The 23,632-nt window shown below is 28.0% G+C and overlaps 3 protein-coding genes across 3 annotated transcripts; all 3 read left to right on the forward strand.

Moving 5' to 3' along the window:
* The first annotated feature begins 5,088 nt into the window (after nucleotides 1-5,088).
* LOC124942240 (superoxide dismutase [Cu-Zn] 1-like) lies at nucleotides 5,089-6,930 on the forward strand. Its single transcript, XM_047482700.1, has 6 exons — nucleotides 5,089-5,217; nucleotides 5,326-5,421; nucleotides 5,529-5,560; nucleotides 6,335-6,410; nucleotides 6,489-6,542; nucleotides 6,724-6,930. The coding sequence occupies exons 1-6, from the start codon at nucleotides 5,130-5,132 to the stop codon at nucleotides 6,744-6,746; spliced, it is 369 nt and encodes a 122-aa protein (XP_047338656.1). The 5' UTR covers nucleotides 5,089-5,129; the 3' UTR covers nucleotides 6,747-6,930.
* A 1,942-nt stretch (nucleotides 6,931-8,872) lies between these two features.
* Nucleotides 8,873-12,075, forward strand: LOC124942666 (trafficking protein particle complex subunit 6b). The gene is made up of 4 exons (XM_047483210.1): nucleotides 8,873-9,134; nucleotides 10,506-10,623; nucleotides 10,725-10,950; nucleotides 11,769-12,075. Exons 1-4 carry the CDS (start codon nucleotides 8,983-8,985, stop codon nucleotides 11,795-11,797), a joined length of 525 nt encoding a protein of 174 aa, XP_047339166.1. The 5' UTR covers nucleotides 8,873-8,982; the 3' UTR covers nucleotides 11,798-12,075.
* Nucleotides 12,076-13,615: 1,540 nt separating this feature from the next.
* Nucleotides 13,616-14,068, forward strand: LOC124943742 (E3 ubiquitin-protein ligase RSL1-like). Its single transcript, XM_047484217.1, has one exon. The coding sequence runs from the start codon at nucleotides 13,616-13,618 to the stop codon at nucleotides 14,066-14,068; it is 453 nt and encodes a 150-aa protein (XP_047340173.1).
* Nucleotides 14,069-23,632: the final 9,564 nt, after the last annotated feature.

Below are 23,632 nucleotides of genomic sequence, written 5' to 3' on the forward strand. Positions count from 1 at the left end.
AAAAATTATCTAACTAATTCATCTAATTTTTTTTATATTTATAATATTTTAATTATTTAATAACCAAATTTGATAAGAATTGACATTTATCAAAAATAGAAAAATAAATAAATTGAATATAATAAATTGTTTTAAAATAAATAGATTAATATAATAGATAATTTGACAAATATACAAATATTTAAAATTGTTATGTATAGCGTCTTAATTTATTTTTTATAATAATAAATTATTATAATAGATAAGTGGATAAATATTAAAAAATAATTAAATATATATATATATATGATAATAAAAAATATGTATGATAATAAAAAAAATGTTCATACAATGTTCTAATTTGTTGTTTTTATAATAATAAATTTTTAAGAACTATTGAAAATTAATATATATATAAATAATTAAGTAAAAAATGATTCTTTCAAGTAACTTAATTTATTTTTTATAATAATAAATAAGACTTAAATAAATTAAAAAATTTAAATATTTAGTTAAATATATTTTTAATTTTATAATTTAATTTTTTTATTAATTTGTTTTAAGAAATTTATTTTAATTTTTTACAAACATTTATTTATTTCAATCATTTTAATTAATAATATATTGAATACATATATATATATGAATTTTTTTTAATTTTTCATCAATTCTAAAATATTATTTCAAATTTCTTATTTTATCTTTTAATAATAATAAATAAATAAATAAAATATTATCACTTTAAAAACATAACATATTTAGTTAAATATATTTCTAAATTTCTTTGGTAAGTTATATATTTTTAAAAATATATACAATATATAGGAAATTATAAATTAAAATAATAAATATTTATGACATTTTATGGAATTTTGTATATATATATATATATAGTTAATAATTTTAATACTTAAAAGAAAAAAAAAAGCATTATTAAAATATTTTGCACTCATATATTCTCAATTCACTATGCATTTAATTTGACTTTTACTCACCCTCCATGGAGGATTTTTGCGGTCTTTAAATGTGCATTTTTAAACATTCGATTACACTTTTGGATATAATCTTAAGTCCTAAATCACCCCGTTACATTCTCAGCATTCGATTACACTTTTCGGTAGGAACTTATGTTTTAAATCACCCTCCGTGGAGGAACCCTTAGGTTTCTCATCAAGGTTTGCGTTACTCAAGCCGATATTCTCGTTTTCGTTTTATCTACTAATGTTCGTACAGCCCCATATAATAATTACTCTTAGAGGGATTCAAACACATGTCTTAAGTATGAAATGTTAACACTTTAAGAGCTAAACTACTTATCATTGTAAATAATTTTGTGTATTTTTATATATTTTGTAAGTTAAATTTTGAATAACTATATATTATACACATTTTTCATACTCATAACAAAATATATAATAAAAATAATTATATATCCTATCCTAATATTAAATAAAAATATATTTATTATATATATATATATATATATATATAATAAAATTAATTAAATTTTTTAATCTAATTTTATTTAATAAGTATATCAATGTGTACATATTTTAAAATTATTATAATTTTTTTGTTTTTACGTGCATCTAAACATTCTCAATATTCAATACGCATATCATTTTTTATTTTATTTTTAATCGTTTCAACCAAATTTATGGCCGGGTGAACTCATGATCCGACTCAAATATCCATTACTCTCACATATATATTCAAATTAACCACGGTTCTCGTTCTCGACTCGACAAATTCAAATTAAGCATTATTATATATATATATATATATATATATATAATATACTATTTATATTTAATAAATATAAAATCATAATAACTATATTATAGTTTAAATAAAAACGAGTTTTGATTTATGTTGCCTATATCAATTATTTGATAAATTTAAACTATATTTTATATTAAGTGGATTATATTCTATTATTACCTCCAACAAATTGGGTCATAATTGTTTGCTATTTAACCATACATTAAAGAATGTCTTACACTAATTAATTCAACAAAAATAATTTACATAAGCACCAATATAATAATAATTTTAATTTTTTTTATTAAATAAAGACACAAAATAATATTAATTAATAAATTTTGAATACTTTTATAATTTGTCTCGGTTATTTAAATAGCTATTATATCTACACTAATAATCAGTTATTAATTATTTTATCAAAATTTTATATTAATGTGCTATTAGATGAATTCGATGTTTTTTTGGTTTAAAATTTAATATATCATGTTCAAATTGATTTGATTGTTCCTCTAATGTGTAAGAGAGAAAAAGGTTTAAAATTTCAATCCCCGCTAAAAATGTTTTTAAAAATATTTAAGAGCTCGTTAGGTTATGTTTTATCAATAACCTTCTCATATTATTTATTTTTAACCATTAAATCAATCAACTCATTAAAAAAAATTTAATAAAATTTAAACTTTAAATAATAAAAAACTTTTTAATAATTTAATTAATTAAAAATCAAATTATTTACTTATAAATCAAACAACATTTTTTTTATAAAAAATCCCAAATAACTCAACGTCAAATAAACTAGATCAAATGAACTAGAGTCTAATAATAATATTGTATTGTTTTCTACACTAAATTCAAAATAAAAATATTTAATCATAAACATGTTATAGTACAAGTGTATTATTTAAAATGAGATTCTCATAAAACAAAATAATTGAATTAAATAAAAGTTAGGATTAAGGTAGATAACATTTCGATCCGTCCAACATTGATGACGATAAAAAATGTATTCTCGAGCGAGTTTTTCTTTTAGTAAGACGAAAAAAATGTTTTGTCTCAACAAGACGTTATGTGTTGACAAAACATAGACATTTAACATGTGGGACATTATTATAATTTGTTCGCTAGGATGATTACATATAATTTTTATTAGGAGGAGTTGAGACTCAAATATTTTATCTAATATCTCGTTCTTTGAATGAAACGCTATTCACGGTCAAGAACGGATCCAGAAAATAGAGCTAAGGTGGGCTTAAAAACACATTTTGAATTTACTCGAAAAAAATAAAAAAAATAATAATATATAGGTAAAATGAATTATTATTATTTTTAAAAGTTTGAAAAGTGTAAATTGCTACTTTAATGTTATTATTTTAAAAATTAATTATTTATTATAAAATATTATTTAAACAATGAAAGTAAATAAATTTGAGAGATAAAAAAAATATTAAAAATTATAAAAATACTCAAATGACCATATCAAACAAATCCTCAAAATATCGAAGAATAGATATAATAATATAGCTGGTCTAATCTAATCTTAATTATTATGAGGTTGTTTGAGATTAATCTTGAAAGTCGGGTGTGTATAGTCGTATGGAAAGTTAATCGTTTTTCGATGACTTACGAGCCAATAACATATTAGAGAACTGTTTGTATTCTTTTCATATTTTCATTTTATGCGAATTTTTTTTTATTTTAGTGTAAGACCAATTGTAACGTGTCTATTTAAAATATTAACCACATGGAGCTGGAAGCTATGTGTAACTAATACCGAACTCTCTTCTCTCTCACACAGTCATACACACATACACTCAACAAATCGGTAACTTCATCTTCTTCACGTCTTTCCGGAGAACGGTGCCAGTAATCTCCCTCCCTCCTTATCGAAATTCCGATTTCCGACTTCTAAGGTACGAACAATTCTCTTTCTCAGTGATCAATAGTAAGATTTTGTCATAATCCAGTTAAATTTGTGTCTATTTGTTCATTCCATTTCATTCCGATCACAAGAAAGCAAAAATGAATTTGATCTTTCTATTCTATTTCAATCGACATGATTTTTGTTGTGTGACATGATTTTTGTTGTGTGAAATTGGAATGAACTTCACATCTAGTTTTGAGATGCATGCCTTCTGAGTTTTGATTGAACGTTGGATATTTCTATAGATGTATGATAAGATGTATTCAAATATATAGGACTTGCTTCAGTTGCTTGCTGAAATGCCGGATGCTGCTTTGTTTGAATAAGAGATGAGAAATTGTAGGCTAAGTGAGATTTAGTAACCTTGAATTTCAGTGATGAATGATTACAGAGTACATATCGTTATGGAATAGATTAGAATGTTTTGTTTTCTTTGAAATTTGATATTATGAGAATAATGAACTTGTAGAGTTTACATATTTCTATTAGATGATGCATGATAAGATCTAGTCAAATATATAGTACTTGCTTCAGTTTCTTGTTGAAATGCCGGATGCTGCTTATTTGAATAAGAGATGAGAAATTGTAGGCTAAGTGAGATCGAGTAACATTGAATTTCAGTGATGAATGATTACATATTACAGATCGTTATGGAAGAGATTAGAATGTTTTGTTTTCTTTGAAATTTGATATTAATAGAATAATGAACTTGTAGGGTTTACATATTTCTATTAGATGATGCATGATAAGATCTAGTCAAATATGTAGTATTTGCTTCAGTTGCTTGTTGAAATGCAGGACGCTGCTTCGTTTGAATAAGCGATGAGAAATTGTAGGCTAAGTGAGATTTGGTAGAGTTTACAAAGATACATTCAAATACTATCCAAGTAAAATGAATAAGGAAGAACACAGACAAAAACTCAACTTGTTGCAGAAGTATTCCTTAGTTCTTCCACAATCCCTCAAAATTTAGAGAAATCAGTAATTCATCAGATGAGAGCTAGCAATTCATATTAAGAGCTTTGTCTCGAGATTAAATTCAAAAGAAATGTCATTCTCGACCTCTCTTATTGATGAACAACCTCATTTTCTCATAAGTCTTGAGAGTTCCTTATCTGCCTTGCTTTTACTCTTCTAAAAATGTTGAAAATTTTGATGTTTCTAAATTCGTACTAGGTTACAAGATCTTTACATGTGGTCTTTATCCTTTAATTCTTTTTAGAATTTGTAATATGCTTTAAATACTGTCTCAAGCATGAATGAACCTGCCCTGACACTCGCGATTATCTGATTCGCATAGAAAAATGAAGGTTGTGGCTGTTCTCGATGGTACTAAGGGTGTGACAGGAACTATTTATTTCACGCAAGAAGGAAATGGTGAGAAGCTCATTTTATCTTAATTATAGCAGTTTCCTTGAATAAATTTTACTAAAACATCCTTTTCGACTCTTCAGGTCCAACAAAGATTATGGGAAATATTTCTGGTCTTAGACCTGGGCTTCATGGTCTCCATGTCCATGCCTTAGGGGATACAACAAATGGTTGTATGTCAACTGGTATGAAGTTTACTAGAAAGTATACTCTTATGTACCAACTAAAATTATTGGGATATTGTATATGAAGGCACAATTTCTTAAGAATATAAATAATAATCGATTATATAGGGCCACATTTCAATCCTGCTGGGAAAGAACATGGTGCTCCTGAAGATGAAATTCGCCATGCTGGTGATCTGGGTAATGTGACTGCTGGCGATGATGGTAAGCTTGTGAATTTGTTGATCTTTCCTTTTACCTTTTGTAGTTGCGGCGCTCCTTAATCTTTGTTATTGAAATGGCTATATGTTTTGTGTGTGTGTATGATCTAGGTACTGCCACTTTTACAATTATTGATAATCAGGTATCACTGTCATGTTTTATTTAACATATGCTCTTTACTTTTTTTATATTGTGTAGTCTTCATTAGGCCAGCCATACTATAATCTGGAAAAAGTACCATTGATGAACCTTTGTAGGAAGCAAAAACAATAAGCTTTTGTACTATATAAAGAACCAAATTGCCCATGAACTTTTTTTTGGGAAAATACTCAACTAAAAGGAAATCAAAATTGTACACACGACAAGATATTCATATAGTAAGTATCCAATATGCCAAGTCGTGGCAATTCAAGGCGAATTAAACAAGAGTCATGTGCAACTGAGCAGTGAGCCCCCAATCTTTGTAAGGAGCCAATTAGGATAGTAGTAATGAAATCGACTCAATCTCAGTGTAATACAACACATGTTGATGGTTTCCAGATTTGGTCATCATTTCTACAAACTAATGCAAATGATCGCACCAAAAGTGCATTTCAAAATGCAAGTGAAGAGACTATGTTCAATAGTTTCTTCAATGATACAGTTCTTAATCTTGCTGCAACTTCAAATGGTGTCTCTGTTTCCTTGTATTCATCACCATGAAGGGTTTCAAAACCAGCACATGGGTGTATGTAATATGATGGATCTTGACCAAAAACTAGTGCATACACATCATTAGAATTGGTTGATTTGCTATCTATTTTGAATGTTCATGGCAATTTTTTTCTTAAACAAATTCAATGGGTTATTTGTTTTTTGCCCCCATCTTTTCTCATATTCCAAATTTCCAATTTCCATGTGAAATGTCTGCATGCAGATTCCCCTCACTGGAGACAACTCTATAGTTGGGAGGGCTATTGTTGTTCATGCAGATGTAGATGATCTTGGGAGAGGTAATAACTTTTCACAACAATTTAACCAACAAATCGGTAATTGTATCTATAAAGAGCTAATAGAATGATGTTGTTAAGGTGGTCATGAGTTGAGCAAAAGCACTGGAAACGCAGGCGATAGAGTTGCATGCGGTGAGAAACAACTTATTCTAACCTTATGTTTAATCAGACAACATCAACCATTTTAGTTGTTTTGGCAGATGGTTATGAGATAGGACCGAAATGGAAAATCTAACTATGGAAGATGTTCTACTTAGGCAGTTACCTTGTTTTTCCAGGATAAAAATGATATAGTTTTCTTGCCTTTTTGTAGGTGTCATTGGCCTGCAAGGATAAACCAACCGCCCTTATGCGTTATGGTTTGGTTTGGCGGGTAATTCTGTGAATGGTACGAGTGTCGTTACTACTACTAATAATAAATAAAAAGCGACCATTGTATTTGAAATAATAAACGGGTCGGTTTGAAGATAAATGAATTAGTAGTTGATCAATAAGTTCAATTTCTTCTTCTGTTTGCAAATTGATGGTGTTTATGTTTTAGCAATGGAATATGTCCAAATTGAGAGCACTAAAATAAAAGCCTGAACATATTACTATTAAAAATAGTGTTTTTTTGTGTAAAAACAATTAGGGCAATAAGATACATTGATTAATGGAAGGCAGGGTAAATGTAGATTTTGACATTTTGATAGAAAAACTTATTACTTAAATAGTTAAAAGTAAATTAATTTTAACTAGCATGTATCCCGTGTATTTAAGGTAAAATTTTATGGGCGGATCAACCTACAATTCGACCCGACCCAAGTATCTATTTACTCTAACATATATTCAAATTAACCACAGCTCTCGATTCGGTAATCCAGATATATAGATTAGTTAGTTAATCCAGATATATAGATTAGTTAGTTAAAAAGTTGAACTTATATTGTTAAAATGTCACGCGTTTATCAAATTTTGGGTTCAATTTAAAATATAAAGTGTTATTAGCCTAGTTGGTTAAAAGTTATACTTATTTTTGTTAGGTTGCAAGTTCGAACCATACCTATAGTATTTTTAATTTTATTTTTAACCGTTTTAAGTTTATGGGCGGGTTAACCCACAATCCGACCCAAGTATCAATTTACTCTCACGTATATCCAAATTAACCACAGCTCTCGACCCGGCAATCCGGACACTTTAAAAATTAAGCATCATTATATATATATTTGTTTAAAATTACTGTTAATGGAATTAGTAAGAAGATATATGGAGTGGGAAATTTGATTTAATTTTATGCCGACAACAAAATTAGTTGCAAGGGATTTTCTTCTATCAAAATTTCAAATGCTCAAACTTTATGTCCTTGTTCGGTTTGGGCTATTTAAATAACCAAACCCACTCAAACATATTTTCACTCTCTCCCTTATCAATTACATCACTCAATTCATTATTTCAAATACTAAAATACCCTCCATTTTAAATTACTATTTATTATTTTTAATACTTTTTAAGTAATTTTACCAAAAATATTCTCACTACCTCAAAATCATCACCGATCATTATTTATTTTCCCCATCTAGATTATTACAATAACCCCAATTCGAACAAGACCTATGTTAAAAGAATGGAAATAAATATTATATTTTTAATGAGAGAATTTATTAATAACCCAATTAATGATATTAATTGAGAATATTATATATATATATATATATATATATATATATATATTTTTGATAAAAACGAGTAATGACTTAAAAAATGGAAAGTAATATAATGTGTTTAGGTTATAGTTATTTAATAACCTTGAAATAGGTTATAAAAATAAAGTTAATTTTTAATATGTTATATATATAAAGTCAATTTTTGGGTTATATGTTTTTTTTATTATAAATTGTACTGAAGACTCAAAATTATTTAGTTATAAACCTAAAAAAAAAATATTATTCACAAATTTTTAAACATATAAATCAAGTCTAATCTTGGTTAAACCACATGTTAAGTTAAATAAAATCGACCTTAAAAATAGTTTCTAAGAGTTAAAAAGTTATAAATTTGATTATAACTTTATGAATCACACTAATTTTCTATTTAAAAATAAATAAATAAACAAATAAAATTGTTCATACTAATTTCCTATCTTAAAAATGACAAAGATTCAATTTCATTATTTCAATTTTAGTTGGTTAGTTGATAAAGAATCGAACCATAGTTTTAAACATACTTTTTTATTCAGCACATCAAATGTTTTATTCGGACGACATTTATTGTGAACAATATTTATTCAAATTTTAATGTAATTCTATACCATTTGATTTCAATAAATAGAAAACTATATTATAATTGGTTTTGTTTCTATTCAATTTTGGTCTATTTATTTAAATCCCTAAACTAAACAAAACAAAAGAAACGAAATAAATGAAAGTATAAATATAGCTAAAGTATATTATATTGGTGTAAATGACCTACCTATTTGATATTTGTTTTTAATTATACCAAAAAAAAATTAGTACAAAAAAAAGTACTCCTATCGCCGGAGATTGGAGTTTTGAAGCCGCGGAGATTTGGAAATCGCGATACGATTCGTGAGAAAATGGTGAAGGAAGTTTCAGAGACTTGCGTTGAGAGTCTTCTAACGGAGATCGTCTCCATGTACTCCAATCGATTCTATGCAAATAAACCTGATCTCGCCGCTCGGAGGATCGAGGCCATTGGTTATCAGGTCGGCCACCAGCTTTCCGAGAGGTAAATGAAATATCTTTTTAAGTAATTCCTCTAGAATGTCTAACATTGAGTCAATTTAACTCGTTTTTTGTTTCATATTATGACCCAAATCGACGTTGATTTGAGAACTCTAGTAGTTTATTCCATGTTAATGAGGTCTAAGGATTTGAGTGATCACGCGTTTTTATGTTTTGAATGAGAATATCTGGTAATATAGTGTACAGAATTGTAAAACCCTATAATTGTTTTCTGAATTGTAAAAGAATTGAGCTGAATTGACCATCATCTAGCAGATTTGATGATTTGAGAACTCTAGTTTCTGTCATTTATTGGGTTTAAGGATTAGTTTATAACATGTTCATGAGATCTAAGGATTTGAGTGATTACGTGTTTTCATGTTTAGATGAAGCTGTTTAGAATGAGAGTATCTGGTAATAGTTTACAGAGTTGTAAAACCCTGTAACTTTTTTCTGAATTGTAAAAGAATTGAGCTAAATTGACCATCAGCTGGTAGATTAGATGATTTGAGAACTCTAGTAGCTGTCATTTCTCGGGTTTAAGGATTAGTTTATTCTATGTTCATGAGATCTAAGGATTGAGTGATCACGCGTTTTCATGTTTGGACGAAGCTGTTTAGAATGAGAATATCTGGTAATAGCTTACAGAATTGTAAAACCCTAAAACTTTTCTGAATTGTAAAATAATTGACCTAAATTGACCATCAGCTGGCAGATTTGATGATTTGAGAACACTTGTAGCTGTCATTTCTCGGGTCTAAGGATTAGTTTATTCCATGTTCATGAGATCTAAGGATTGAGTGATCACGCGTTTTCATGTTTGGACGAAGCTGTTTAGAATGAGAATATCTGGTAATAGCTTACAGAATTGTAAAACCCTAAAACTTTTCTGAATTGTAAAATAATTGACCTAAATTGACCATCAGCTGGCAGATTTGATGATTTGAGAACACTTGTAGCTGTCATTTCTCGGGTCTAAGGATTAGTTTATTCCATGTTCATGAGATCTAAGGATTTGAGTGATCACGTGTTTTCATGTTTAGACGAAGCTGTTTAGAATGAGAATATATGGTAATAGTGTACAGAGTTGTAAAACCCTATAATTGTTTTCTGAATTGTAAAAGAATTGAGCTAAATTGACCCTATAAATGTTCATGAGATCTAAGGATTTGAGTGATTACGTGTTTTCATGTTTAGAATGAGAATATCTGGTGATAGCGTACAGAATTGTAAACCCTATAATTGTTTTCTGAATTGTAAAAGAATTGAGCTAAATTGACCATCAGCTAGCAGATTTGATGATTCTTAGTTGTGTTTTCTAGTTGATTGAACTATCTATATATTCTTATTCTATCGGAGATATTGGTTTTCTTAGATACACAATGGAACGCCCACGGTTCAGTGATCATCTAGAAGCCATCAAATTTATTTGCAAGGATTTCTGGTCTGAGCTTTTCAAGAAGCAAATAGATAACTTAAAGACAAATCACAAGGTTGGTTTGGCTCCCTTATCCTTAATTATTTGAAAACAGATGCTGGAAATGATGTTAAATTGGGAACTGAATAGGCTGTTTGTTTTTATTTTCTTATTTAGGGTACCTTTGTATTGCAAGACAATAAGTTTCGTTGGCTTACACGAGTTTCTATTGATCCACCTGAAAAAGTTGGTCCTGTTCAAGATCCTTCTGCAATAGTGGAGAATAAGTCGACTCAGATGACAAGCATGTTTCTTTACTTTCCATGTGGAATCATTAGGGGAGTGCTTTCAAATTTGGGGATCCCATGTGCAGTTTCTGCAGATATATCCAGTCTTCCTGCATGTAAGTTTCCCTCATTTTTCTACTTTCTTATTCTGTCTTTGCTTTTGGGGAAACACCTTTATTTTTAGGGCAACAACCCCTCTACACCAACCACAGTACAAAGCCCCTAAACGTCTCCAATAGACTATGACATATCCCAAAAATGCCCCTCTTGGATCTTCTATGTAAAGCTTCCTTGTTGAGAAACACCGCCTCCTCACTGTGAATCTATCCTTTTTTATCGACCATCAACATTATAGAAAACTCAGATGAGATTATGAAGAGCATTCATTACCTTCTTAGCTTACCCATGTTGGTTTCATACTTATAATGCAAGAATGTGTTTTAACAATGTAAAAGTTACTTCTTACAAGTCTTAGGTTCGATTCTCACTGAAAGCATCTTGGATTGAAGTAGTATTGGACTTATTATTTCCATTACCGCCTTCCTGCATAACACGCAAATGTCATCTTGATACAATACAATTTGCATTGTCTTGTTGAATTGGTTATTGAGTAGAAAATAACAACAAATTCACTAGGTCTTTTGGGTGTGTTTCTTAATGTTTCCTTGTAGTTTATATTCAACCTAGCTTTGATGAAAAATTTACTGGTTTTCATCTCTTTACTGAATTCTGAATTTAAAGAACAACAGAAACTTAACTAGCATGACTAACCCAATAGGATAGCTCAAGTGACAAGGGTTTTACCTAAGACGTGAAAGGTCTCATGTTCGATTCTTACACCCTGGGAATAAACCCGGGTCACAAAACAAACTAGCTTGACTGTTTATATTCCATTTCCTAAATTTTTCGTTTTATCATTACATGTTTCAAACAGGTTCCTTTGTTGTCCGAATTAAAGCCTGAAAACTTCAATGGAGAAGCTTAGGATGCAGTTTTCATGTGTATTGGATGACAACACAAGTATGTACTATTCCTTTGTTGAGGCTATACTTTCTTTTGAACTTAAGAAATGTATCTGTTTTTATTGAGGATTGGAACTTTCAACATCTCGAATTTAATTATGAGATCAATTGAATTTGATTTAAAGTGGACATGGAATGAATATAAATTAATGGAATTTGAATAATAGCTAAAACATTTAGATAACTATTTGATATAAGTGCAAACAAAATTTGAGCCCATTTGAAACCATGTTTTTAGTGAAATTGCAGTTGGGATTAAATCAAAATTTGAAAGATATGCATTAAAAATCAATTCTGGGACTTGTATTATTTGGTATTTAACTTATGATCTTAGTATTTAATTTTTTTTAAACTTTATACAAGTTAAATCAGTATTTCGATGAAGATGATCCGACCCAATATCTCCTGTTCGATTCTGGATTTCAATTTTGCTCGACGACCGAATAAGCTGGAGTTTTTTAGGCTATGTTTAGATCGGGTGGAATTGAAATTTGAATTTGGTTAGTTTATTATCCCAAGAAAGTTAGCATTACTCAACCTGCCCCTACAAAGTCATGATCCCTCACATAATATGTTTCAATTCTATCCTTCCTATTTTGTAATTGTAATTCTTCATAACTTTCAAAACATAATAATTAAATTTTGCTATTCAATTCCATAGAATTGTAAACATAGTGTTAGAATGTTGGTGTTTTCAGAAACCGAAAGATTATGCCAATTCTTTCGGCTCCTTTTTGGGTGTAGTTGATGTTGATGCGCTATTCAGCGTAGATTTCCCTAGCACCCCCTTCTCAATGTGTTTGATTCGATCTTCGACGTCAGAAACAATTACTAGTCTGGTGAGACTGTAAGTCGCGAGTCGCCCATTATTTTGCTTTGATTCTGATCTTCTAATATTTAAGAACAGAATCCATTAGGTAACTTGAGTTTTTTAGAAAATGATTACTATATTTAGAGAAAAAAAAAGAAAAATATTAATGTAGAAACAAGAAAACAAAAGTATAATGATTGGTTTATTTTTTATTTATTTTGATAATTATGATACTTTTTTTAACAACTTGATATTTAAATATAATAACTTTCTCAATTAAGCTTATTCTTGTTTATTATTATTATTATTATTTTAAATAAGGAGTTAAATTTCTTTTTAATCAAAAAAAAGAATTACATATTAAATATTAAAATGTAAATAATATAAAATATCATCTAAATAATCAAAACAAACAAATGAGAATCTAAATGTTAAATTGTATGAAAAATTTATAAAAAATAAAAATTTCAATAGAAATGGTTACTCCAAATATTAATTCGTTTGAGTTTCATATAATTATGTGGGGTCGCTTATCTGTGGATTGGTAAGTTCCGAAAAACGTTATCTCTTTTGGCTTTAAAAAGGGGATGTACATATGCTTGAAAATGAATAACCTAGACAATTGTAAGGTTTATTTTTGAATCATAAGTTTAGATTATTATTTTCTATATGATTATAACTATTTATATTTCAATAATTTTCAAAGAAAAAAAAAAAAACATAGAGAAAAAGAGCCCGCTCACATTCCGCCGTCGGTTGTCATCCCACCTTATAATAAATAAAGGTTTTCTTTCCATCTGAAGAACCTAAAACCTCCAAATCGATTCAATGGTGAAAACAGAATCCTCTTGCATGATCTGTTTAGACACAAAACCCAACTCACAAATCTTCCAAATCACCGATTGTTCTCACCAATATTGCTTCACATGCATGAAGAAACACGTAGAAATGAATCTTCTCCATGCAATTCTACCAAACTGTCCTCACGAAAACTGCAAATCCGAACTCAAAATCGAAACCTGTAAGGCATTCTTACCTTCTAACTTACTCGAAATCATGGTTCAACGATTGAAAGAAGCTTCAATTCCTGTAAGTGAACGAGTTTATTGTCCGTTTCCTAAGTGTTCTGCGTTAATGTCTAAAAGTGAGGGTGTAGAGAATGTTGATTATGAAGAACTTAGCGGGGGAGAAAGGTTGTGTGTTGTATGTTATAAAGTTTTCTGTGTTAATTGTATGGTTCCTTGGCATGAAAATATGATTTGTTCTGAATATAAGAGAAGAAATCACGATGTTCTTGCGGAAGTTAAAGCTCTTGCTGATGTGAATCTTTGGCGTCAATGTAGAAGATGTAATCATATGATTGAACTTGCTGCTGGTTGTTACCACATCGTTTGCAGGTGATCTCATCTCTTTCTTTCTCGTTGATTTTTTTTTCGTTTTTCATGAAAATTGAATATGATAACGTTTTTAAGTGAAAATTGAAAAATTTAGAGGTGGGTAAGATAAAAGTGTTTTTAAGTGGAAATTGAATAATTTAAAGGTGCGCGAGATAAAAAGAGTGAATAAATGTAGATTTTGTCATATGTTTTTTTTTTATGAATGAGTGAGGTAAATAGTAAATTAAATTAGAAAAAAAATAAAAAAAAGTAGAAAGTCATCCATTGTGCCTCCTACAAAATGAAAAATAAAATGTTTTTATTGAAAATCAAATTCCTAAACCTAGGCAAGACCCTTTTTAGTGGTAAAAATTAAATAAGATGTTTAGAAAAGAGTAACTAACAAATGAAGAATGTAAATAAAGAGTGATAATTTTTTTTTAACAAATTTCAAGGTTAGATGAATAATTTTTTATTTATCTATTGTGGAAGTGATAAAAATGTGTTTTATAAAATAGGAAATAAAGAAAATTAAATTTGATGTTTGGGCCTTCTTGGTTTATTTGTATAATTTAATTAACCATATTTGGTTTTATTTTGGAGTTTGTTTGATTTTTGGATTATTTATAAATAATTTCATATTACATTAATATATTTTTCACAATATAAAAAATATTCTTATTTTATTTATTATAAGAGTAAATTTTAAATAATAATAATATTTTAGTGATTAATTTAAATAATTTCAAACACTTTTTCAGATTTTAAATCATTAAATTAGTTCATTATGATAAAAAAAATTATTTGATTTGTTAGGATGGGTAGATTTTAAATAAAAAAAGATATTTTAATAATTTAATTCAAATAATTTCAAACACTTTTTCATGATTTAAATTTATATTTTTAAATCATTCATTTAGTTCATTAAGAGATATCACAATACTTAATTTTGTTTTGAAGTGTAAATTTTCAATAAAAAATAATATTTTAGTAATTTAATTCAAATAATTTGAAACACTCTCATCCAACAACCTTTTAAATTTATAGTCTATTTTTTTACAAATAACCCAAGATCAAAATAAACTGAGTGGAATGTTGTTTAAATAGATTAGGTTTATCAACGATTTATCGTATACATAATTGAAGAGCTTTTCAAATTTCTTCTTTGCTCATGTTTAAAATTTTGTTTAATAGAAAAGATTAATTATTTAAAAGAATTTAAAATAAATTGTTATTATTTTTTATATTTATTTAGATTTAATAAAAGTAAAGTATTTAAGTTGAAGATCATGACATTTTGTTCTATTAGACTCTTTCCAAGGACCACATTTGGTGGGGGGTTTGATTGTTGAATGATACGGATGATAATATTTTATTTAAACTATACAAAAAATCTTAAAACCATTGCACTAAAATTATAGGTCTTATTGTCCTATTATCTTCAATCAACCTTGTATGTTTTGATTCATTTTCATTGTACCATTTCAAACCTTTATATATTATTTGTTATCATAGATGCGGTTACGAGTTTTGCTATAATTGTGGCGCGGAGTTGAAGAATAAGAAATCAACATGTTCTTGCCCACTATGGCTTGAGGAAAATATTTTCTATTAGGAAGAGAAAAGATGTTGGCGATGAAGACGACGAAGTTAAGTGCATTTTCCATTCTTCCATTTTTGTTGGGAATAGAGGTGAAAATGTATATTTGTAGCATTTAAGCCTTGATTATAGAAGATAAAAGATATAACTTAACTAGTTAAGGACATAATGGTTATCTTTATTTAGATTTATGAGTTATGCAAACCATTTTTCTAAAAGATTAAGGTATGCTTTTACTCTCCAAATAAGTTAAAACTTTTAATAAAAAAAAATTAATCTACTTTTTAAATTCTTTATATAGCATTATAGCTCATAATCTACCTTATGATTTTTATAAAATGTATTTTTAACTCATAATTAAGTGATAAAAAGTCTTCAATTCACACTAAAGGGTCAAGATTAGAAGGATTGTATTAATTTTTCTAAACTAAAATACATTGTATCATTTATTATTCTTGTACCATTCATTATTCTTATTTTGAATATAAGTTATTTTTAATATAAGATATTAGCCTGATCTTATCCGTCATAACTTTAACATCAATTCGTTTTAAGTGAGAATAAAATTCGTAATTTTTAATATTTTAAAATCATTCTTAGAATCGTTTTAGTAAATTATTTATTTATTTATTTAATTCAAATTCATTGAATTTTCAAATGTGTTTTAAATGGGAGATGTATAATATCCCAACTAGTAGATATTATCAATTGTGGGCTTGGGTCAACGTCCTAGTTTCTTTTTTAGACTATTTCTAGACTTTGCTGGTCCTTAATGTTAAATTGTGGCTACTTCTTTTTGTAAATGTTTTGTCTTTAGAAAATGACATTGCCTTTAATTTAATAAATGAAATGATCAGTCAATCACTTATTTAATCATTGGATTCATCAATAAAAATAAATAAAATTATTCCTACTTTAATATATTTTAAATATATATATTTTTAATATTAAATCATATGATTTTAAATAATTCATTTTTTAATATTAAGTCATGATTTTAAATAATTCATTTTTTTATAAACAAAATTTTGATTTGATATTGTGGACTTATTATTTTAACATAATTCCATAAGAAACAAAGATTAGACCAAAACATACATCAAGAGCTTATTTGACCTTAGTTTATTTTATTTTTTTTATTTTTAGTTTTTAGTTATTTGAGTTTTTAATTGACTTAATTATTAAAATTATATTTATTTTAATTAAAATATTAAAGTAAGAATATTTTAGTTAATAAAATTAATAATTTAATTATTAGGATGACAAGTAATAATTTGTTTTTTTTCTAAGAAATAGATAAAAACCTTAAAAAAAACATATCAAACTAGCTACCTTAATAGACATCTAACTAAAAAGAAGTAAACAAAGTATATGTATTAGTATATTAGATCGATAATCAAACATGTCTTAACTATAACATTTTTACATTTAATAATGGAAGAAAACTCATAATTCGTCTTAGCTAGACTTTTGACATTATACCAAATGTCGTCCCAAAAACTAATTCAAGAACTATCCCCACAATGAATTTAGACTACTCAAAACTTTTTCACATAAAATAAATTATCCTCTACCCTGATGGATAATTAGATATTTTGGTGAACCAAAAACAATTATGACCATATTTACATCTAATTATCGATGTCCAAAGACTATTCAACTCCGTTGTAAATCTACTACACCATTTTGATATAAAACCTTATTAAAGGAAATAAGATCTCGAAAATCCATATCTCATTGATCTTTAAAACATATAACTATCACAACTAACTAGATGACAAAACGATGATTTAAAAGATCCTTATACAAATTTACACATTATTCTCTCCATTTTCACCGTCACACTCTTGGGAAGAATGTATAATGACATCATATATGTTGGCATAAATGATAACACACTCTTAACGAGGATTAGTATACTCCCTTTCAAGATTTTACTTTTTCATCTAGACAATTATATTTCATTTAAGTGATAAATAGGTCCCAAAAGATCTTAGATCGTAATTTAACACTTAATGACATACCAATATGTTGACAAAACCACCAATTCTAAACCCACCATATTTTCCAACCTCATCATTCTTTTATTCAAAACGGAATCTAAGAAAAAATGTATGACTTATTAAGATTAACTCGAAACCTGGAACATGCACTAAATAATCATAAAATATCTCGAAGGTGTTTAAAATTCATATAGGTAGCCTGAACCATGTAGAGCGTGTCATTAGCAAAAAATAAATGTGATATGCCAAAATAATATCTTCTTGACCCATAACTCACTCGACGAATGAGTCCCGAGTTTTATGCAAAAGTCATCATTTTTTAGTAAGCTTCCATAACAATGACAAACTTAAAAGGAGAGAGTGAATCATCATGTCTGATCCCTCGGGAGCTCTCGAAAAATCCCTAAGAACTCCCATTAATAATGAAAGAAAACTTAACCATCGAGAGGCAAATCTAACCCAACCAATCAATTTCGCATCCATTCCCATTTTGTCTATTACATCAAACTAAAACTCTTAATTGACATGATCGTAAGCTTTTTCGATGTCTAACTTGATAAAAACACAATTTTTACCTCTTGAATTAGCTGAGTCAATACTCATTGACTAATAATTCGACATCATAAATTTGATGACATTTGATGAACGCTATCTGATTACTAGATATGACCGTCTCTAACACCCTCTGCAACCTATTAGCCAAACACTTTGCGACAATCTTATAAAAAGACGAAACAATACTAATAGGCCTAAAATTCTTCACGCCAATAGGCCCTAAAGCTTTACGAATGAAACATATCAAGGTAAAGTTCCAACTCTTGTCAAATGATGAAAAACAATAAAAACGATCAAATACTTCCATAATTCTAGTCTTAAGGAAATGCCACGCATTTAAAAAAAACAAACAAAGTAAGCTCGTCGCATCCCGATGCTTTATCACTTCCACACTCCTTAATGCCCTCCTCAATCTCCTCTAACGTAAAACGAGCTTTCAACATATATTTTTGCGTTGAACTAATTAAATAAAAAAATAATACCATTCAATTTAGGTCTGACCTTAAATGACTCTTTAAATAAATCCTTATATAATTTGAAAATACTCGTAGAGATTTCAGGTTCACTATCATGAACTTCCCCCTGAATTGAGATCAAATTAATCACATTATTTCTTGTTTGCACGTTAGAGATCCCATAAAAAAACTTGGTGTTTCTATCTCTGACTCTTAACCATGTAGCTTTACTTTGCTGACATGCCCAAATTTCTTCCTCTTTACACATATAGAACAACTTTCTAACAATGTAAATCCGAGAACTAACCTTCTCGGCGGAGAGTTCAACTAGTGAAAATATTTTCAATATTAGTAGCCATATTTACAACAATATTTTTAAAAGGAAATTTTTGAAAAAGATGATGACTTAGGTTGATACAATCTCCCAAAGTTAATAGTTAGATTTAATTGACTATATCAATAAGTGTATACCGATTGATATACTACTAATGTTTCTATTTGGCTTCTTCACTTTTCATACATGGATCAAACGAGGAAGGTTTCATTTTCTAAGAGCTATCATAGGCCATTTACGAGTCGGGTCCATATGTAGGACACCCATTTTGCAAGGACCCACTTTCTAATATCGACAACCTAAAAGGTGACATCTAGCTAGCGATTTCTCTGTTAATTCCATCCCTCTCGCCCTTAGCCTGAGCCTATTCTTCTTCACGTGAAAATGCCCTATCTCCTATTGAACAGAAAGGCAAGAACCCGCTTATTAGGATAACCCAATTGTTGATAATTTAAGAACATGTCAATCTTCTTTGTGGAGATTCTTATCATGTCGACTCAAAGTTGTGGAATAAATGATGGTGATTTTGGACAACTTCTCATGGGGAGATATTGAGCATCATTGCCTTCTAGTGTGGATGTGGACTAGATGCACCGATATGGTCAACTTGAGAACATTTTAATTCGTTATTTAGGGGCATGTCTAACTAAACAGAAATCATTTATGGTGATGTATATTTTTTTTTGAAAGAATATTGAAAAGAAACAAAGGTAAACAATTAAATCCTTGTAATAGAGAGATTTACAAACTTTATAACTATGTAAATTATGATGTACTAGGAAAATTTTCGTACGATGCACATGGATAAGGATAAAAATAAAATAAATTAAAAAAATTATAATAATATTTATTCAATGTTTAAAATTATTAAAATAAAAAATATAACGCTCTCATTCCACATTTTATTCACTTCGATAAACAACTTATTTTCTCACATGTTTCATCACATATTTTTTCCGAATGAATCTCTCATTTCGTGACTTTACATTTTCACTTTGTCAATCAAATATTTGATTCATATTTTTTAATAATTAGCATCGTGACCTCACACTTTGATCAATTAAATATTTTATTCATATTTCTTTAACCACTTTCAAATGATACCGGTCTATTATCTCTCGACAAAGCACATCTCAATCACATTTGGTTAAAGGTTGTACTTGTTTTGTTAGGTTGCAAGTTCGAAACCTACAAATAACATTTTTAAATTTATTTTTAACCGTTTTAAGTTTATGGGCGGGTCAACCCACAATCCGACCCAAGTATCCATTTACTCTCACATAAATAAATAAAAAAACTATAATAATATTTATTCAATGTTTAAAATTATTAAAATAAAAAATATAACGTTCTCATTCCACATTTTATTCACTTCGATAAAACAACTTATTTTCTCACATGTTTCATCACATATTTTTTCCGAATGAATCTCTCATTTCGTGACTTTACATTTTCACTTTGTCAATCAAATATTTGATTCATAATTTTTTAATAATTAGCATCGTGACCTCACACTTTGGTCAATTAAATATTTGATTCATATTTCTTTAACCACTTTCAAATGATATCGGTCTATTATCCCTCGACAAACCACATCTCAATCACATTTGGTTAAATGTTGTACTTGTTTTGTTTGATGTAAGTTCGAAACCTACAAATAACATTTTTAAATTTATTTTTAACTGTTTTAAGTTTATGGGCGGGTCAACCCACAATTCGACCCAAGTATCCATTTACTCTCACATAAATATCCAAATTAACCACAACTCTCGACCTGACAATCCAGACACTTTAAAAATTAAGCATCATTATATATATATAGATTAGTTAGTTAAAAATTTGAACTTTTATTGTTAAAATGTCTTGCGTTCATCAAATTTGGTATTGAATCTTAAATACAAAGTGTTGTTAGTCTAGTTGGTTAAAGGGTTGTACTTGTTTTGTTAGGTTGCAAATTCAAAACCTACAAATAAAATTTTTAAATTTATTTTTAACCGTTTTAAGTTTATGGGCGGGTCAACCCACAATCCGACCCAAGTATCAATTTACTCTCACATAAATATCCAAATTAACCACAGTTGTCGACCCGGCAATCTGGACATTTTAAAAATTAAGCATCATTATATATATAAATTAGTTAGTTAAAAATTTGAACTTTTATTGTTAAAATGTATCGCGTTTATCAAATTTGGTATTGAATCTTAAATATAAAGTGTTGTTAGTTTAGTTGGTTAAAGGGTTGTACTTGTTTTGTTAGGTTGCAAGTTCGAAACCTACAAATAACATTTTTAAATTTATTTTTAACCGTTTTAAGTTTATGGGCGGGTCAACCCACAATCCGACTCAAGTATCAATTTACTCTCACATAAATATCTAAACAAACCACATTTCAATCACATTTGGTTAAAAGTTGTACTTGTTTTGTTAGGTTGCAAGTTAGAAACCTCCAAATAACATTTTTAAATTTATTTTTAACCGTTTTAAGTTTATTGGCGGGTCAACCCACAATCCGACTCAAGTATCCATTTACTCTCACATAAATATCCAAATTAACCACAGCTCTCGACCCGGCAATCCGGACACTTTAAAAATTTAGCATCATTATATATATAGATTAGTTAGTTAAAAATTTAAACTTTTATTGTTAAAATGTCTCGCGTTCTTTAAATTTGATGTTGAATCTTAAATAAAAAGTGTTGTTAGTCTAGTTGGTTAAAAGGTTGTACTTGTTTTGTTAGATTGCAAGTTCGAAACCTACAAATAATATTTTTAAATTTATTTTTAACCGTTTTAAGTTTATGTGCGGGTCAACTCACAATCCGACCCAAGTATCCATTTACTCTCACATAAATATCCAAATTAACCACAGCTGTCGACCCGGCAATCCGGATACTTTAAAAATTAAGCATCATTATATATATATATATATATAAAATACTATATTAGAAAATGAATGCAAATAAAGTTTTCTAGAAAAGAATCAAGTTTTCACTCAAATCTTTCATCCTTAACCACCTTCATTGTTTTTTTTACATTTTCCTCCTTATTTTTATAATTTTTTAATTGTATGACTCAACTGGTATGTTATATTTGCAAATTTTTAGCATTTATGGTTACGTCAATGAAACAATTTTCTTAAGTAAATGATTTTATGTCATAAAGCTTCCTATAAAAGAATCAAGTTATCACACAAATTTCACTCTTTCGAGCGATGAGATTTTGTCTTGTCAACTTTCGGCGCATCTTTAAGTTTTTTTCTTCTAGTTTTCCTAAATTGAATTACTTAGCCCTTATGTTATATTTGAGAAATTTCTCAGTTAGGATCATTGTAATATTTACGATTACGTCGATATTTTTTCCTTAAATCAATGGTTTTACGCCAATAAAGTTTATTTGAAAAGAATAAGTTTTCACACAAATTTCACCTTCCAAGCTGTGAGTTGTCATCTTTACGCTATTTTTTTTTTTGAATTTTTACACCTTTTTTCTTATTTTTCTAATTGATATTTGAAAAAAATTCATTAAATTTCTTAAGACTCTCTTAACATTTAAGATATGTGAATGAAATAATTTTTTTTTTCTTACGTGAATGATTTTATACCAAGCTTCCTAGAAGACAATCAAGCTTTCACACGAATTTCACTTCTTTCGACTTCTTTCAACTTCTTTCGAGATGCGAGTTGTCATCTTTGGCCACTTTCAATGCCTTTTTACAAATTTTCCTTATTTTTCGAATAAAGTTTTCACTCGAATTTCACTTTTTAGCACATTTTTCTTATTTTTTAAATTGTCTTAAATTATATGACTTTGCACTAGGTAAAATTGAGAAATTTCTCCAACTTTCTAAGGGCCGTTTTAACATTTATGATAACGTCAATGAAATAATTTTATTTATTTTTTCTTCACACAAAAATTTCACTTCTTTCAATTTCCGAGTTATCATCTTTATGCAACTTTCGGCGCTTTTTACATCTTTTCTTTACTTTTCAAGGTGTAACATAATATTTAAGAAAAATTTCCAACTTTCTTAATATCCGTTTGTAGCATTTATGATTACGTTAATGAAATGATTTTAATTTTTTTTTTTTTAAATTGAATTTTGTTATTTATTAATTTATACTAACAAATACAAATCTAATATTTTAAGTAATTTTATTATATTGTCATATTTTTTTTATAACATATTTATTTAAAATTTAATTGTTAGAAGACATAATTAAGTAAAACACTTATATCTTAGCAATAAGACAGTCACTAGTCACTAGTCACTAGTCACTAGTCACTAGTCACTAGTCACTAGTCACTAGTCACTAGTCACGTGATAAGAATCACGTTAAGAGACCAAAATGATGTTACATGAAGATGCTTTAGTCTTCTTTATGTTGAAGCGGGAACCATTATAGGGTGTCAGGCTAGTTTTCTTAAAAAAAAAAAATAATCATGAATATATAATAATAAATATGTTGCATGCATTGACAACAACAACAAAAAAATAATAATAATAATAATAATAATAATAATAATAAAAAAAAAAAATTGAAAAGAAATGAAAAGAAAAAATAAATGAAATAAAGATTTTTACTCTCTCAAGTCCCACTTTCTATAAATTAATTTCATAAAAGGAAAATAGGTTTAGAAAGCT

The sequence above is a fragment of the Impatiens glandulifera genome, chromosome 6 (genome assembly GCF_907164915.1).
Source record: "Impatiens glandulifera chromosome 6, dImpGla2.1, whole genome shotgun sequence".
Taxonomy (NCBI): Eukaryota; Viridiplantae; Streptophyta; class Magnoliopsida; order Ericales; family Balsaminaceae; genus Impatiens; species Impatiens glandulifera.

What these genes read in the sequence shown, in the direction of transcription:
- LOC124942240 (XM_047482700.1), top strand. Translation starts at nt 5,130, where the DNA reads ATGGGAAATATTTCTGGTCTTAGACCTGGGCTTCATGGTCTCCATGTC. An exon ending in AAATGGTTGTATGTCAACTG is followed by an intron (nt 5,218 to 5,325) that starts GTATGAAGTTTA and finishes TCGATTATATAG; the next exon opens with GGCCACATTTCAATCCTGCT. An exon ending in TTACAATTATTGATAATCAG is followed by an intron (nt 5,561 to 6,334) that starts GTATCACTGTCA and finishes GTCTGCATGCAG; the next exon opens with ATTCCCCTCACTGGAGACAA.
- LOC124942666 (XM_047483210.1), top strand. Translation starts at nt 8,983, where the DNA reads ATGGTGAAGGAAGTTTCAGAGACTTGCGTTGAGAGTCTTCTAACGGAG. An exon ending in ACTTAAAGACAAATCACAAG is followed by an intron (nt 10,624 to 10,724) that starts GTTGGTTTGGCT and finishes TTTCTTATTTAG; the next exon opens with GGTACCTTTGTATTGCAAGA. An exon ending in TATATCCAGTCTTCCTGCAT is followed by an intron (nt 10,951 to 11,768) that starts GTAAGTTTCCCT and finishes TGTTTCAAACAG; the next exon opens with GTTCCTTTGTTGTCCGAATT.
- LOC124943742 (XM_047484217.1), top strand. Translation starts at nt 13,616, where the DNA reads ATGAATCTTCTCCATGCAATTCTACCAAACTGTCCTCACGAAAACTGC.